At 39.1% G+C, this 18,182-nt stretch overlaps 1 protein-coding gene across 1 annotated transcript in view; it reads left to right on the top strand.

Moving 5' to 3' along the window:
* TKT (transketolase) overlaps positions 1-18,182 on the top strand; it is a 34,748-nt gene extending 16,566 nt beyond the window's left edge. The window contains exons 5-14 of the mRNA XM_063291783.1: positions 1,059-1,250; positions 2,359-2,477; positions 6,201-6,394; positions 8,202-8,366; positions 12,322-12,478; positions 13,974-14,104; positions 15,470-15,553; positions 15,699-15,792; positions 17,182-17,304; positions 17,708-18,182. Coding sequence (XP_063147853.1) covers positions 1,059-1,250; positions 2,359-2,477; positions 6,201-6,394; positions 8,202-8,366; positions 12,322-12,478; positions 13,974-14,104; positions 15,470-15,553; positions 15,699-15,792; positions 17,182-17,304; positions 17,708-17,895 — 1,447 coding nt within the window. The 3' untranslated portion in view covers positions 17,896-18,182. The remainder of the gene's footprint in view (positions 1-1,058; positions 1,251-2,358; positions 2,478-6,200; positions 6,395-8,201; positions 8,367-12,321; positions 12,479-13,973; positions 14,105-15,469; positions 15,554-15,698; positions 15,793-17,181; positions 17,305-17,707) is intronic.

Genomic DNA, 18,182 nt, shown 5'->3' on the forward strand with positions numbered 1-18,182 from the left:
TGTGCCTGCGGGAGTCCGTATGAGAACACCATCTGATAAATGGCATTTCCTGTCTCTGCTTCTAAGATACAGGCACCTTCCCTGTATGCAAGAATCTTCTTATGACTGACCCAATCATATACTTGTTTACCTAAATAAGACAAACTATATATAGGAATGTTTGAATAGTTTGAATTGATTTTTAAAAAATCATATAAGCCATTTGTAAGAAAAGTAATAAATTTGATATTAAAAAACAACTGGTCAGGGCTGGCTTTGTCACAAGAGCAGCACTCCCCCAAAGGAGAGCTACAGTACTAGGTCCTGGTGGTCAAACTCCAGATGGCCACCAGATTGCAGGGAAGAATTAGATTTTTCTGCATCTCTTTGCTGCCATCTAGTGGTTGCAGGCCAGATTTAGTAGCCCTGCCAAAAGGGGACAGGGAAAGTGGAATAAAGGTTACACAGCTTGTCTCTATGGATTAAGCAGTAAAAACCATTTCCTGGAATTTGCAGAACTGGTATAAACTACAGATTTATGTTGCAGAATTAAAACTAATTGTAAGCTGAGTTAGTTCCATAATGCTCTTGCTTGGTAAGACCAGAGACCCAGATTATTTTTCAAGTAATTAAATGTTTATTGCAAGTTCACATACAGCCAGGGCAAGTTTTCTTTTATTTGTAGCAGACCAGCACCATTTTGTGGTTTAGCCAGAGCACTGCATTTACCTTTTGTATTTTTCCTTTTTTGGTAAACTGGTATTTGGGAACCAGCAGTTCTGTCTTCTAAGGAAGGACAAGTGTATTAGCTACATAACTCTAAACTACCATGCATTATAGAAGTAACTCACATACCAGGGTTGAGGAGGGACATCAGGTGAGTCACCCCCTGGATGATTCTTACCCAACTCTTATCCCAAAGCAGGAGGCAGGGCTGGGGTGTCATGACCCAGAGGGCTTGCAGGAGAAGGGTTTGAGACTCCCAGCCTTCTGGCCTGGTGGCTGAGCTGCTCCACTGCACATCTCTCAGTAATTTAGGAGGCTAAATACTGTTGCTCTGCCTTTTCTTTTATATATAGCTATCGAGTGTATTGTATACTTGGAGATGGGGAGATATCTGAAGGCTCAGTTTGGGAAGCAATGGCCTTTGCTGGATTCTACAAACTGGATAATTTGACTGCTATTCTTGACATTAACCGGTTGGGACAAAGTGATCCTGCTCCTTTGCAGCATAATGTAGAAGCTTACCAGAAACGTTGTGAATCCTTTGGGTACGTAGTCATATAATACTTTAATGCACTGTACTTGTTTTAAATCTGTACTCAGTTGGGCTGATAATTAAATACAGATTAATGATTACCAGAATGATCTAAGAAATAAAATAAATACTGATATTTAATATTCAAGATTCTTAAATATTTCAGGGGCTTAGTCTTTTTGTTGAATCTGAAGAGAAAAGTATGGTTAGGATTTTATCTGACTGTCTTAACTGTTGACAGTAGTATCTTCCTATTGAGTTTTATAGTATTGACACATTTTTTAAAATAAATGTTATTAAAACGTTTTGCAAAGAACATAAAAACTAGCACAAACTAGGAAGGAAGGAAAGGAAGGAAGGAAGGTTCCAATTTCCTTTGCAGAAAATATAAGTACAATTACAAAATTATCTCTGACTCTATGATTACAAAAAAACCCTCACTGTTTTCTATTATCCAGTTTTTTTCTAAACATCAAAACCACAAATCATAAGTGCATTTTTTCTGTTTCATGCAAAAAGTCTATAAGGGGTTTGTAGTCAGCCATAAATGTGAGTATTGTTTTTGCCCTGATCAAAGAAGTTAATTTAGCCATCTCCACAAGTTCCACCATCTTCACCAACCATTCCTCCGTTGTGGGTAGTGTCCAGTATTAACACATTTAGAAAACAAAATATATTGTGGTTAGGTGTGTCACATGAACCCAGAGAAGTTCCATTGGTCTTGCTTTGTTTTTTATCCTCTGAACATTTTGTAAGTGAAGGAATTGAGAAAAAGATTGGCTTTTCCCTATCCCATATAAATGGATCTAATTGTTAGCTTTGTTTGTTGATTTTTACAAAACAAGACAACAACAAATCAAGAAATGCCCTCCATCCATGAATGCCAAAGCAGTCTAAGACCTTTGACATCTCTAACATGATTCTTTGGAACTTGATTATTTTGAACATCTCATACAACAGTCCCATCAAAGAGAACCCCCTGTATATGTTTGGTGTATGTAAATATGCATATTTATATCTTTATACTTAACAGGCCATATGTATTGGTATCATAGTAAAAAGTGTTTATTTGGCTAGCTGGTCTTATTTCTGTAAGGCTGATTAATTTGTTTACATTCTAGCTGGCATGCTATCATTGTTGATGGGCACAGTGTGGAGGAACTGTGCAAAGCTTTTGGTCAGACGAAACACCAGCCAACTGCAATTATTGCCAAGACCTTCAAAGGCAAAGGAATAACAGGTAATGCTAAGCAGCAGGCTCCTCAGTACAGCTTCAGCCACTGCTTAAGGATTACATTTTGTTTGATTTAATAAGAAGTTAACTATAGTAAGTAATTCCATAAGATCTTTGTATGTTTAGAGTACTTCGTAAATCTTATCTTGTAATAGTTACCATTTTTGTAGACTACAGTTTTCCCCGTCGGGCAGATGAGGGTCTTAAGAGGGGGCAATCTATTTAAGTTCAAGGTAAATGTCAGAGTTAAATCAGGAATGTATTATTTTGTCACTTAGTTGTTGTTTTTAAATCAGCCTGAGTTGTTTATGATCAGCCTTTCCTTCTGATGAAAAGGGTTCCATCAACCAAACAAGAAAGAGGCAGTTTTCTTCTACAACTCCTACAAGTGTTCCTAAACTGTTTGGTGGCCATTCTGTGCAAATTTGTATATACATATGGCCCCTGGGGGAGTGGGGACAAAGACCTTTTTCACTGAAGTCTTGTATATTGTGAAGTTGTGCCTATAGTATATCTGGACTGTAGTAGCCAAATTTCACCGATGATCTCATTTTACAATTTAAAAACCAAATATTAAGACTAATATGAATCATCTTTTTGAAATGGGTTATTTTAATAAATGGTTTATTTTAATGAAGCTAAAGTGCCTGGGGTCTTTTTTTTTTCTTGGTTGTTGTTCGAATCTTCATTGCAACTGATTATATTGTAAGGACAGGGAAAGCTTTCCATGCCTCACAAGGGCTTGTATTGTAACTGAACACTCAGCCTTTTTATTTTCCATTGAACCTTAGTTGTAGTTGAATCTGTGCATAATCAAAGCCTTTTACAGTATCTGTCATGCTACCAACATGAAATTGCCACAGTGCTTGAATAATAGTCTTTCCCACCAATTTCTAGGAATGAGAGAATAAGCAAAAGTAGAATAAATGTTTTAAGTCTTTTTGTACAATATTTTTGCTACAATATTTATATTGGGCTTGCTTAAATTTCACAATTTGTACCATAAGGAAAAGACAGAAAACAAGCAAGAGACCAACACTGGGGAGAGCTATCACCTTCATGTCTTTCTTGTGAGCTTTCTGGATGAAACTGGTTGGCTAGTGTGGAACGCTTGGCCAGAAAGTCTTTTGGTGTTCTTCAAAAGTCTTAAGCCTTCTCAAAAATACGTACAGTTGTAATCAAAATTATTCAACCCCCATTGCAAATCAGATTGATCGTCAAAATGTACAGACTTCAGCTGTTTGCAATGAACAAATCAAACAAAAGCAATTGAAATAGCTCAGCACAATGAATGCTTCAAGTGGTGTCCCCAAAGTCAACTGAAAAGGCAACTTATAATGACTTCTCCAGTCTCAAAATTATTCAACCCCCTGAATAGAATCCGTCACAACAGCACACATACAGTATGCAAAACAGGTGTTGTCTCAAGCACACCTGATGCAACTAATCAAGGGCTTCATTAGTTGCCCCAGGTGTGCTTCTGCTGGAACACATGAAATACCTGAACTGGCTAGGGGTATGTTGAGTGTCACGTTTGACTGCATGTTAGACATACAGTATGGCTAAGTCAAAAGAATGGTCCAATAAGGTAAGAGAAGGGATCATCACCCTTCACATACAAGGAACAGGATACAAAAAGATAGTGAAGGCACTGAATGTTCCTAGAGACACCGTTGAAAGCATAGTTTGCAAGTTCAAAGTTAAAAGAACAGTGGTTACACTACCTGGACAGGGCAGAAAAAGGAAGCTGTCAGTGGCTGCAACCAGATTTCTGAGAAGGCAGGTGGAGAGAAACCCTCAAGTGACTGCAAAAGACCTGCAGCAAGACTTGGTGGCAACAGGCACTGAGGTTTCAGTGAGCACAGTAAGGTGCGTACTAAACACAGAAGGTTTCCATGCCAGAACTCCAAGATGTACACCACTACTGACCCAAAAGCACAAGAAAAGTCAGCTCCAATATGCTCAAAATCATATAAATAAGCCACAGAAGTTTTGGGGTTCTTTTCTGTGGAGGGATGAAACAAAACTGGAACTTTTTGGCCCAATGGATCAGTGGTATGTCTGGAGGAAGAAGAATGAAGCATACACTGAAAAGAACACTCTGCCTACAGTTAAGCATGGTGGTGGCTTAATGATGCTCTGGGGCTGCTTTGCATCCTCTGGCACTGGAAACCTGCAGCGTGTGGATGGCAAGATGGATGCATTGAAGTATCAGGAAATCCTAGGAGAAAACGTCATACCGTCTGTAAGGAAGCTGAAGCTTGGGTGTCACTGGACCTTCCAACAGGACTATGATCCCAAGCATACCTCAAACTCCACTTCTTCTGGATGCAGAAGAAGTCCTGGAAGATTCTACAGTGGCCATCACAGTCACCTGACTTGAACCCCATAGAAAATCTATAGTGGGATTGAAAAAGGCGTTTGCAGCACACAAACCCAAGAATATTACTGAACTGGAGGCCATTGCTCATGAGGGATGGGCTAAGATTCCTCAGGAACACTGCCAGAAGCTGGTGTCTGGCTATGCATCTTGTTTGCAGCAGGTCATAACAGCAAAAGGGTGTCCTACTAAGTACTGAAGATGCTGGCCATGAAGGGGTTGAATAATTTTGAGACTGGAGAAGTCATTACAAGTCATTGCAAACAGCTGAAAGTCTGTACATTTTGACAATCAACCTGATTTGCAATGGGGGTTGAATAATTTCAATTGCAACTATAAATAAAGCTTAAGATGTTTGTCATTTTTCAGTAACAAATGCTGCCACTCTGTGAAGCTTCTGTATGGAGAAAAAAATCCAGTATTTAGATCCTGTTACAGCGAGAGCTCAGTCTGCCTGATGCTCTTTCCTGAAGCAAAGAAATGTTTCATGCTTGCACAGAGTTCCTGCTTATTCAGATCCTTAACTACGGAATATCTGGCATGTCATTCATTCAGTTAAGATTACTGATATGCTGACTAAATTAATTACTATAGCCCACCCTTGTCCATGGAGTCAGGATCTGCAGGAAATAAAAATAATCATATGAGCTGCAGAAACTCATTGTATAAAGAATACAGACAGGCTCATGTGTGAGAGTATCAAATTTATACAGTAGAATTAAATGGATGCAGATAAATACATTGCTTGAAGGATTTTTTTGTTTTACTGGTGAGACAGTCATCAGTAGAGATGCTTTTAGGAATGAAGTATTAAGAAGATGCTTCGGGGAATGATAAAGTCAGTATTTTAATTGATTGGTTCTTTTCTATAGTTCTGTATTTTTATCATATCCTTCCTTCTAGGTATTTAGGGTATTTTACGTAGCTCTTCCTCCCCTAGGCATAATTCTGTCCTCAAAACAACCCTTTGAGATGGGTCAGGTTGCATATTCCAGGACTGTGCCATGAATTCAATGGTTGAGCTCCCTAATCCTAGCCTAGCAATTGTATCACTGAATAGTGCTGTTGGAGTATACTTTGAAGGAAAAATAAGGAGAAGGAGAAAATGTATTTGGGACTGGAGTACTCAGCAGCAAAACATTTCAGTTACAAGAATGAAATGGCTGTGACAGAGAATGCAGGCAAACATGCGCAAATCTAACAAGTCGATTTGCATCTTGCAGTTAAGATATGATACGGCTTTAGTTTCAAATATGCTGATTTGAACCATTTTGAAGAGTAAACTCTGGTTTCCTTCTCATTGTAGGGAGGGTTTTTTTTTTTTTTTTAAATGTGTAATAATTCCACAGGGGTTGAAGATAAGGAAAACTGGCATGGCAAACCTCTTCCGAAAGATATGGCTGAGCAAATCATTGAGGAGATCAGTGACAAAATCCAGAACAAGAAAAAGCTTTCTCAAACACTTCCACAAGAGGATGCCCCAGCAGTTAACATTAAAGATGTCAAGATGCCATCTCCACCAAACTACAAGACAGGAGATAAGGTACTATGATGTTTTCAAATAATGGTATGTTGCTTAGACATAAAGGAGAGCAAAAAGGGCTTTCCTATCCAAGGACTGCATGGTTTATGGAGGTAGATTATGTGAATAAGTGGAGTTCATTTAGTAGTTTATAATCATGTAAAATATTCTGGAGTACTTTCAGAACTCTATCTTCAGGAATTGCCATCGTAACTGATTTTTTATAGTAGCATAATTACCTTTCCAGCACAGCTAGAGTTACTCTGCAGAATGGGGCCAAACAAGATTTTTTGTACTGTATAACTGGCAATACTTCTGTAAAAGCTTCTGAAAAATGTCCAAACAGTCCCTGAAGAAATTTAGTGAGGATTTCAGACAACAAGTTGCCTAGATACTGTCCCAAGTGTTAATGAAAGTAGAGACATGTTTGTAAAGATTGGAAAAGGCACATCCTAATAAAATTTAAATACTAGCTTGTCATTTTGGACTGCAAGAGTCTCATTGTGGTTGATAAAATAATATGATGCCCCAATAGTCTCCCTCACTTGCTAGTGCTGAATTGAGGTCCCCGGCATGATGTGCCCAGGAGCTCCTCGGTTTGCCTGACATGTTAATGCTTTCAAACAATTCTTTTAATTAAAAAAAAAAGTTAGCATGCTTCAAAGCAGATGTAACACTCTTTAGCCTGATTTTTAATTTGCAAGAATGGACCTCACATATGAAAATAAATATGAAGGTTGCTTCAGTCCAGTGTTTTGTTTGGAAATGTGCCCACCTGTCCACAAAAGGATAAAGGTTGGTAGAAATAATAGAGAACCTCTGGAGCAGAGAGTGGACTCAGTGGGTGGCTGCAACATTGGAATAAATTGGTGCTTTATAATTGATTGTGTCTCCCATGTGTATTGTATTAGTGAGGTGGGTCAGTGTCAGGGTCAGCCTCGCTCCGAATAAGTCACGGACTCACTTAATAGGGATTAAGGATTTCCGGTTTATTGGAATGGAATGCTTGACAGAAAGAAAAACGGGAATGGAGGCGTGGTGGCATGGTGTCCTGTTTATACCCCCTTGCCGGACCCCGTGCTCCCCCACCCTCCATTGTCCCCATTCCCCTGACCGGACGGGAGATTTAGATGTTGATGGGATTTGTGATGGTTGTTTGGGCGTTTTCCCGGCTGCCGTCTTTGTCCTATTGGTGCAGGTGCGTCCTCCGGGGCACAAGGCGTGAGTCCTTCTGTGTCATCGATGCTTATCTGAATTACCTTGTGATGTCCTTCTATGAAGCTGTAGACCAGTTCATGGGTGTGGGTGCTTTGGGTGATTAGTTGAGCATTGATTTGATTATATCCTTCCTCTTTTTCCTGATGATCATGATCCATGTGCCTTGCAACGGGGTCATGACAATCAGCCACTTAAGGCAAATTAGCCTTGCCTCAAATTTTCATCAATGCTTTCATGAAGTGCTGTGCTACATCAAAACAGAAAAACATGCCTCATTGAGTTATGCATCTAATTAGAGGAATACAAATAATTTTATCAGAATAATATCAAAAGGATATGAAATTTGCAAGAATTTTTCATAGATATTGCCTAGCTATGGCAGAGTATATGTTTGGGGTCATCAAATGCTAAGCATTTGAAAAGTTTTCTAAGATCAATGCCATAGAAACCTATAGTAGACTTTGCTATTCTATAACCTAAAATTTATCACAAAGAGGTCTTTTTAAATTCTTCAATAGGATAGTGTTTATTTGGATTTTTGTCACTAAAAGATTTTATTTTCAAGAATTATGGAGTATTTTTAAATGGTGCATCTTTGTTCACTTCACAGTTTGCAACCCGCAAAGCTTATGGTGTGGCTCTTGCAAAACTAGGCCATGCCTGTAACCGTGTGGTTGTTTTGGATGGGGACACCAAGAATTCTACTTTCTCTGACCTGTTCAGAAAGGAACATCCCAGCCGTTTCATTGAATGCTACATTGCTGAACAAAACATGGTATGTTCTTGTGCTGCATACACAGTGTAACATGTATGAAATAAGTTGATTTGTCAGTGCTGACCTCCATCATTACTGTATCCTTGTCATTGTCCCATTTCATAAATAAAGTGCCTGGAACTGAGAGGTACAGTACAATAAAAAGTGATGTAGTCGATTTAAGGTCCCAACGTATGGGTCACGTATTTCCTAATATTATAATTATCACATTGTCCCACCATATCTTCTCTTTCCCGCCCATCCTTTTTTACAGTGCATTTCCCTTCCTCCAGGCCTTGGATAATCTGTCACTTCTCTACTGATACCCAGATTGCATGGATCTTGAGCTGATGTTTGTTGCTCAGTAGCCACATTTATTTCAACCAAATATGAGCATCTTACAATCTTAACATATGTGTTGTTTTTTTAATCTGTTCAATTATGTCTAATTCTCAGAAACTGCTTGGACAAGTCCCTGCAGTTTTCTTGGCAAGGGTTTTCAGAAGTGGTTTGCCCTTGCCTGATTCCTAGGGCTGAGAGAGTGACTGGCCCAAGGTCCCTCAGCTGGCTTTGCAGGACTAGAACTCACAGTCTCCCGGTTTCTAGCCTGATGCCTTAATCACTACACCAAACTGGCACTGTTAACATACGTAAACAAGGTTAACATAGGAAAAATAACTAAAAATAAACAGTATACATAATAAACATGGACATGGGCATGAAATTTCTCTTCTCCAAACTTTGGCAATGCCTGATAGTAATGGGAAAGAAATGAAGCATGAAAGGAGAAGGTCATAGATAGCCTGGGCTTCTGTGCCTGGTAAGGTACAGTTGCTTGATAGGAACAGAGGAGAATATGGCTGATGGGTTTGACCTCCCTTATGTCATTTGGAGGACTCTGAATAGGTTGAGGGTTGGAGTGCCTCAGTGTAAGACTAATATGCTCAAATGGGGGTTGCTGACGGATAATAACACACCGTGTGAACGTGGAGAGATACAGAAGTCAGCCTACCTGCTGACCTGCCGATTACTACCAATAGTTTGCACTGAAAATGACTTGTTTTTGGCCAATGACAAAGCCAAGAAGGTGGCATCATATTGGCAGCTTAAGGTTTGATCTGGATACGAAAGAAGAAGAAGATAGGAACAGCTAGAAATTTGTGAAGGAGTGGATTCTTTTGAGCAGGTATTTCAATTTGATTTAATTTAATTTAATCTACATCCCCTTTTCCTCCAGGAGCTCAAAGCAACATATACAGAACTGTCTCCTCCATTTTTTCCTCACAACAATAACTCTGTGAGATATCAGCTAGAGCAGGAACACCTCTGTCCTAGTCCAGAATAACGAAACATTATTTTCTGTTCATTCACTGTATAGGTCACTAAATACTGTGTTAAAGATTGATGAATTTCTCAAAGCCAAAGTCTCCATCATTTCCTTCTGCTCCTCTGTTGTGCACCAATTTCACTATTCAAAAGTGCTTGTAGTTAAATTGTTTGATTACATTTACATACTTTTTATTTTTAAAGGTGGCTTACAGCAGGGGTTTCAGTCTTTCTCAGGCCTCAGAGCCTGCTAGTTCTGATTAAGAAGCAAAGCTGTGATGATAGAAAATTGACAATAAAACAAAAAACAAACTATTAATTATAAATACAAAATTAACATTTCCGCTGTATAAGAAATAAATCTTGAATTTCACAGTTATTTAGGAGGTTAATGCTTTAACCAAACAAATCAATGCCCAGTTACAAGGATGTGATTGCTTTTCCCTGGATAAAAGTTTGTTATTTGGAGCAATTGATGTTCCTGGAAGTAGAGATCATCTTCTTTATTTAGCTTATTTCTATACTTGTTTTTGGTTGCTGCATATAAAGAGAAGGGTCTCTCACAGAGCCCAGTTTGAAACCCTCTGTATATGCTACACTGAAAACACTGTTTTTATTAACAGAAAATCCCACCATAATATTAAATAAAGTTTATTTATTTATTTGTTTATTTTTCGAATGTCTATCACCGCCCATCTCCCCCAAAGGGGGACTCTGGGTGGTTTACAATAAAATCAGAATTAAAACAAATTACAATATAATAGACCAATAAATAACTATAAAATAAATATAAAATCCAAGCGGTGAAGGTCTTATTCGTTGGGGAGATATCTATGGTACTAGCCAACCCCAAGAAGAACTGGTGCCCCCCCCCCCCACAAGTGAGGCAGCAGAACCAGGTTTTCAAGTTCTTCCAGAAGGCTGGGAGCAAAGGGGCCTGTCTCACCTCCGGGGGCAGAATGTTCCAGAGGGCGGGCACCACTGCAGAGAAAGCCCGCCTCCTGGACTCTACCAGGTGGAATTCCCTTACCGGCGGGGTTCGTAGCATGCCCTCTCTGCATGACCAGGTGGAACGGGTTGATGTTAAGGGGATGAGGTGGTCTCTCAGGTAACCTGGCCCCATGCCATGTAGGGCTTTAAAGGTCATAACCAACACCTTGGATTGAACCTGGAAGCATACTGGTACCCAGTGCAGCTTGCGCAGCAGTGGTGTCACACATTTATTTATTTATTTATCTATCTAATTTATCCCCACCCATCTCCTCCCATCGGAGGCCTCTGGGCGGTTTACAACAATTGATTAAAACCATCACAATGCTGATCTTGGGGCGCCAGTAACTGCTCGTGTGGCCACATTCTGGACCAGCTGAAGCTTCTGGATACTCTTCAGGGGTAGCCCCATGTACTGTCATGAGCACTGACGGTGAGCAGGAGGGGGCCCTTATCCAGGGGGGAAAACGCATGCATAGTAGTGAGGAGTTGAGCAGTCATTCAAAGAGACACAGAACAGACCCGCCTTGACTTTTGGGGTTTATCTGTCTGGGTTTTCTCATACTTCTTCAGTTTGTTAGGATTTTCTGTCTAATGTAGCAGTAATAAAACACTAGAGACTTATTTCTCATCTCAGCATGGTTCCTGACTATTAGGACATGTAGAGCGCATTGCAGTAGTCTATATGGGAGGTGAGCAGGGCATGAGTGACTGTTCAGAGGGCTTCTCGGTCCAGGATAGGGCGTAACTGGTGCACAATACGAAGTTGCACAAAGGCCCTTCCGGCCACGACTGCCACCTGCTCTTTGAGCAGGAGTCGTGAGTCCAGAAGAAGCCCCAAGTTACGCACCGGGTCTGAATGGGGCAGTGCAACCAAGTTCAAACAAAGATAATGTTACTGCTGCTGCTGCTGCTGCTACTACTACATTGTTCTTTTTTTATTTTTTCTTTCCCTTTCTCTTTATAACACATGGTGTGTGTTCTAATATGTTCTTTCAGTAAGGTACTTCAAAGATCTGATGAAATAAATCATAATAAACAAAAGCTTGTTTTAGAAATTTTTTTCCACAAAGGACCCCTGCCCCCCCCCTTTTTTTTTTTTTGGAAAAGAAAGACTCTCTGGAAATTTTTATAATCTAGCTCAGTTGCAAATGAAAACCCAGAATGGAATAGTAAGTCCCATTTAGGGGAAAGTGTGAGAATATTGATAAGTCTTTGGAGGTTTCTTAAAGCTTGGAAGTGATGGGACCTGACAGGCCCCAGCTGACAAGCAATTGGTAGGAATGGGATCACTGCAAAAAAAGCCCTCTCTCTTGTATTAATTAGCTTAAGAGTCATCAAAAGAAAACAAAATGAAAAGGGTCTTCTCTCTTTTTAATGTTAAAATGTTGTTGAGTTGGTGCAGAAGATACGGAGTCTTGGATTCAGCCATAAAACTCAGTGGCAGAGGGCACCACTTCCTGTGCCTCAGCCTAACCTACCTGATGGGGTGGCAGGCTTGCCATAAGGGTGGAAGAGCTAAGGGGAAACAGCCTGTATACTTCTCCAGGTTCGCTGGTGGAAGAGCAGGACATAAGCACAGCTGTGGGAAGACTAAGCATTTCCTAAAATATGACAAGTGCCGGGATGAATGATGTTCTTTTCCTTCTCCATTTTGCAGGTGAGTGTTGCGGTTGGTTGTGCCACCCGTGACAGAAACATTGTCTTTGCTAGCACCTTTGCCACATTTTTCACCAGGGCGTATGATCAGATTCGTATGGCAGCCATTTCTGAGAGCAACATTAATCTCTGTGGATCTCACTGTGGTGTATCCATTGGTAAGTATCTTACATTTTTTCACCAGGCTGTTGTGGTCCTCCAAGGCATTAATAATTATTGCATCTATATACCTATAACTACAAAGTGAATATGCTTGAGTGAGTCTTTAGCTTTCCTTTTGTAAACATTTTTTCCTTTTGGAAAAAGGACTTGCAGAATTGATGGCTTGCTTAATATTTTGACTGAAGTCTGCTTTTTAAAGTATTTTAGACCTACGTTAGACCTACTTCCTAAAATACTTGATGTATTTTAGACCTACTTCCCCATAGGCCATCCATGCATGAATTAAGGAACAAGTGCTAGAGTTTGTAATTGTGCTGAAAAAAGTTCCAGCTGGTGCTAGCCAGCACGATTTAGTTTCCAATAGGTTTACCATCATTTAAATATGTGGGAGACATTGGCTGTACCCAACAAAAATGAAACAGCAAAGTGAGGTTTTAAGAACACTTTTTCCTTGTATGCTGTATAGATAATATCAATACTGTTGTATCTGACAAAGTCAGCCAACCATTTTTAGCTCATTTCCAAATAATTTAGAGCAACACAGTTCCGCCATAGCTTATGGGAAGTATTTAGAACTGTAATGGTTTCAATATTACCAGCTACTTATATTTTTCTGCAGAGGAAAGCATATTCATTTCAGGCATATAATCTCAAATTTCAAGGCTAAGGAAAAGCCTCTGTCTTTTCCATTTTTAAACCCTGCAGAGGCAGAGCAACTGTGGCATTTTCTGCAATAGATGACCTTGATTTTACATTCACTGAACTACTGTTGTAGAATTACGTACCATTTTCAAATCAATTTTTACTGAATATAGAAGACTTTATTTTAAACTCTTATGGCACGGTAAAGAAGCAAGTAATGTTACTAAGTAGTTTAATCAAGGGGAAAGTGGAAAAAATACATTGCCAAGATTTATTCTAATTTCTTCAACAGTAACCAAACCATACAGTAACTTTTCCAAATGGTCTCCCTGGGGGGAGATGTCTCATATGAAGACTGTGTCATCTATTGCTATATATACAGAGCACGTTCCTGCTGATTTTAACTATTATTGGTTTGAGAGCCAGTCTTGTCTAAAATATAGGATATATACATTTTGCTGTGACTTTGATGTTTCTTGTAAATGATCACAATGGGATGCTCTGATAGATTCCTAAATTCTTCATTCCAATTATGTTTATTTTATGCTGTGCTTGTGTACGTGATGTGTACATGCACACTACTTTTTATTTCCTTTTTTTCACCACTGTGCTTGCTTTATTACTGCTATCTTATCCTTGATTTTTCTTTTTAACCCAGATTTTCTTTCTTTTTAGTTTACTTCTGTCTTCTTTCTTTGCTATTTAGAGGGTTCCAAGTTTAAGGACAAGATGGAAGGTAGTCTGTGAGTGTGTTATATTTATTTTGGATACCTTTTGCTTTAAGAAGTACACAGAGAAGGCATTTGTTCAATTTTATAGTTACATCTTCTTCTAACTTTCTCTTTCTAGGTGAAGATGGGCCTTCACAGATGGGCCTTGAGGATCTATCCATGTTCCGAGCCATTCCTAATTCAACTGTATTTTATCCTAGTGATGCTGTAGCCACTGAAAAGGCAGTAGAATTGGCTGCAAATACGAAGGTCAGCAATTCTTCTTTAATTCCCTTTCTTTAAAGAAGGTGTGAGCAGTCTTTTGTTGAATCTCAGCTCCCAGCCATCCCAGCTAGTATTGCCAAAACTGTGGAAACTGGGAGTTGTAGTCAGGAACTTTGGGAGGGCCATGGCTTGCCTACCCCTGTTTCAAATTCTTGTTTAAAATCCTTTCTAATCAGTATAGAAAAAAATATTGATCTTATGTGTTAATGGATTGAAAAGAAGACTAACCCTGCCAGAACACCTGCTGAACATCTTCTTGAAGGATAAAGGAGTTCAGCCTTCAGGGTGCCGATTACTGGGAATCAATCAAAGTTTACTTGGGAGACATTTGCCACTATTGTTTTCATTACCTGGAAACAACCCTGTTCACAACCTTGTGTACATTAAGCGCACAGAGAATAGAACAGGTTCATGCCTGTGAGCTCACTCTCTCTCATCATGCACAGAAAAACCCCATACATATATATGCAGTACCTCTGCATAAGCTTAACTTGGCATTTCCTCCTCCTCCTCCTCTTTACAATTCACCCTTTGCTCCTTTGGAAGTGATCTAGAAGTAGTTTTCAGTTAAACAACGAAATCAGTTTATGATATGTCATGCTCAGTACAAGACAGTCTGAAGTTTGTTTAATAACCTGGGTGGTTCCAAGTTTTGACATCAAGGGCAACTGATTAATTGAAGAAGTCCTACTTATTTCAGTGTGTCAAGAAGAAAGGTTAGTGAAAGGATGGAGGAGGCAGCCAAAAGGCTTATTCTATCTCACTTACAGCTGGTTAAGTTGAGATGTGATCCTCTGAATACAATCCTTGTATGAATAAAGCTATGGTCTGTTGTGTTTGTGCCATTAATAAGGTAGACAGAGCCTTTCAAAAAGGATAGCCTAAGAACCTGGGGTTTCACACTTTCCATTTATATTTCCTATTGAATCCTCACTTTGGGGCAGTTCTTTAAGCAATTATAACAGTTTTTGTGCCATAACAACAGTTCATCTCATCTTTATAACTTTTTGTAGATTGTATAAGGTTTCTTTTGAAGTGGCTGCACAGATTTCCTTGAAGAATATTCTTAGGGTAGTGAGTTTTAATGTTTGAGTTCAGTATGATGATCCTGGACATCCTCTGAATTTAAATTCCCTATCTGTATTTTAAAAGAGTACAAGACTCTTTGCTGAAGATGAATTTTCCTGTGGATTCAGGTAAAACAGTATTACAGCTAAGAAGTAGACTTAGATTAAAAAAACATGTTTGCATCTCCATTTTTAATTAATTTTTTTAAAAATTTTGACGTTTAAATAAATTCATAGCTTGCAACTGGCTTTACAGTTCGTGCTGTGTTCATTTTGATAACAGGGCATATGCTTCATAAGAACTAGTCGTCCAGAAAACACTGTGATTTATGACAGTGGTGAGGACTTCCAGGTTGGGCAAGCCAAGGTAAGTGATTTCAAAAGTCACCAAAATAATTGAACTACAGCAATGTCATTATGAAAGACTGTGTCTTTAATTGCAGCACTAACCATCTTTGCAACAAATTGCCTAAACTTATATCTGATTTTAGTTTAAATGTTGTTATTACCAGGTGGTGTTCAAGAGTAAGGAGGACCAGGTTACTGTCATTGGGGCAGGAGTGACTCTGCATGAAGCACTAGCTGCAGCTGAACAACTAAAAAAAGGTGACTATGTGGAACTGTCTTGGAAAATGTATTTCAGGTGTCATATAGAAAACAAAGGATTATAAAATAGGGCTGCCATGTGGACTGCGATGCAAGAGGATAGCAAGGGGTTAAACGTTTTCTGTATGACTTTGCTCCTATCTAGTGGTCATCCAGATTTTTGCAGCCAGATCGGATAGTTCTACAGTGAAAAGAAAATCTGGATAACATGACTTCAGATCCAGGTTCCTCTTTAGCTATTTATAGACCTTATGTAAAATTAACATTCCCAAGTCTTAACTATTAATATCAAAATGGATTTACGTAATGTCATCTTTTCCCTTCTACTTTTTGAAGTCTGCATGATGGCAGATTATATCAATGCTACCTGTACCACTTCATTTGTGATTTAAAAAAAGAAAAAGGGTAGTAGGGAAGACGTATACAAACCCGTAAAGACACATGATCTGCAGTCACAGTTTGATCAGAATTGTTGGATCTGTACTATGTCCTACTGGGTAGTTTGAATGAGTCAGTCCTCATTATTCCATTTGTATAAGGACAATAATTTCAATGTACACCACAGACGATAAAATAACACCACTTCTGAAACAAAGGATACCTTCATTGCAGACAACTTGTGTAAGAGCAGGACATTGAGCTCAAGGTGGAAGAAGGGTGTGAAACATTTAAATATTTTGACATTTGCCAACATTAAAAAGTCCATGTTGCTGTCCTAATTAAATGAGATTACAAAACATAGGACTAGGAAGGCAATGAAATTATTAAAACCAAGACAATACAGTAATAATGCATTACAGTAATAAAGCTGGTGTGTAGTCATTATCCCCCAAATGCTCTCTGGAAAAGCTTTGTTTTTACTACCTCTGGAAGGCCATTAGGGTTGGTACCCATCTGACCTCAGGGAGAAGCTGTTGTGCAACATGGAGGCTCCAGCAGAAAAACATCATTTGCAACCCCCTCCCCCTCCTCAGCTTTGTCAGGCACCATGCTTGGATGAGTTGATGCCCCTCAGAGAAATGGTCAATTGGATTAGGACATTCCCATCTCTGATTTTATGTTGTATGATACCTGGACAAAGTCAAGAAAATATTTTGGTAACATAAAAGTTGGGGGGGATGTGAGAATTGGGAGATACAAGTATCCTCTTTCAAATGTATGGAGAAACACAGAAGATCTGATTTATGTATTTGAAAGATATAGAAATATAAATACATTTAAGCTTATTCTGGGTATCTAGTAGTTCCCTCAGACATCATAATTCGTGTGCTAAAGCCACTAGTGGCTGAAGGTTTGCATTTTTAAAAAAATCAAGTTTTATGTTCCTGACTTGCATTTTGTGAGGCACATGTTGTATTACATGATTGTATTTTTATTCCTTGTGTACAGAAAAAGTTTTTATCAGAGTGATCGACCCATTCACTATAAAACCTCTGGATTCAAAAACGATACTTGAAAATACAAGAGAAACAAAAGGCAGAATTATCACTGTGGAAGACCATTACCCTGAAGGTAGGCTGGAATATAAAAAAGAAGTGTCTTAGCTATTCAGGTAAATGGTATAATTTCCAGTCCCTCTTCTACCTCTCTGCATCAGCGCTGCCCTTTTATTTGCCTGAGACTGAAGGTGCTGCTTTCCACTAAGGAAAGATCGAAGACCAGTGAATACTTGTCCACTTGGAAAGCTCTCACATCAAACTTAGTTCCACTGCCCCACAGTTCTCTTGAGATTCAAACCATTATCTTGTTCTAGAAGCTTTTAAAGGAAAGGCCTCTTTTGAAAGCAGTCACTCTACAACCTCCTGACCCCTCTAAATTGCCCAATTTCCCCCCTCAATTTCTAAATAACTGTATTTAGCTACTTACTAAAAACAAGCTCTTCACTTACTGTCTTCTGCACATCATACCTCTTTAGGTGGCATTGGAGAAGCTGTATCTGCAGCTTTGGCTGGAGAACCAGGGATCACGGTCCGTCGCTTGGCTGTCCTTCACATACCGAGAAGCGGGAAGCCAAACGAACTGCTTAAGTTGTTTGGCATCGATAAGGATGCCATCCTCCAGGCAGTGAAGGAGATGGTGTCCAAATCAAAGAATGCTAAGTAATTTCAACCTGATGTGTGTTGTATTATGACTGGAACTTTGGCAGATTTTTTTTTAAAAGAATACTGTAACATTTGAGTACATGTTTAAAACTATATGCAAAGAGTTCTAATAAAAGTAAACATTTCTGAAGAAAGTTGTGTGATTGTCTTGTCAAAAAGAAATTTGCATTAGAGTGCTGGAATTGTTTGGAAACCTGCATGCTGTATAACCAGCAGCATAAGATGTGAAACGTTATCTTCAACCTCCTAGAATATTAAATTACTGCACTTTGATGGTATTGTCAAATA

The sequence above is a fragment of the Candoia aspera genome, chromosome 2, assembly GCF_035149785.1.
Source record: "Candoia aspera isolate rCanAsp1 chromosome 2, rCanAsp1.hap2, whole genome shotgun sequence".
NCBI lineage: Eukaryota > Metazoa > Chordata > Lepidosauria > Squamata > Boidae > Candoia > Candoia aspera.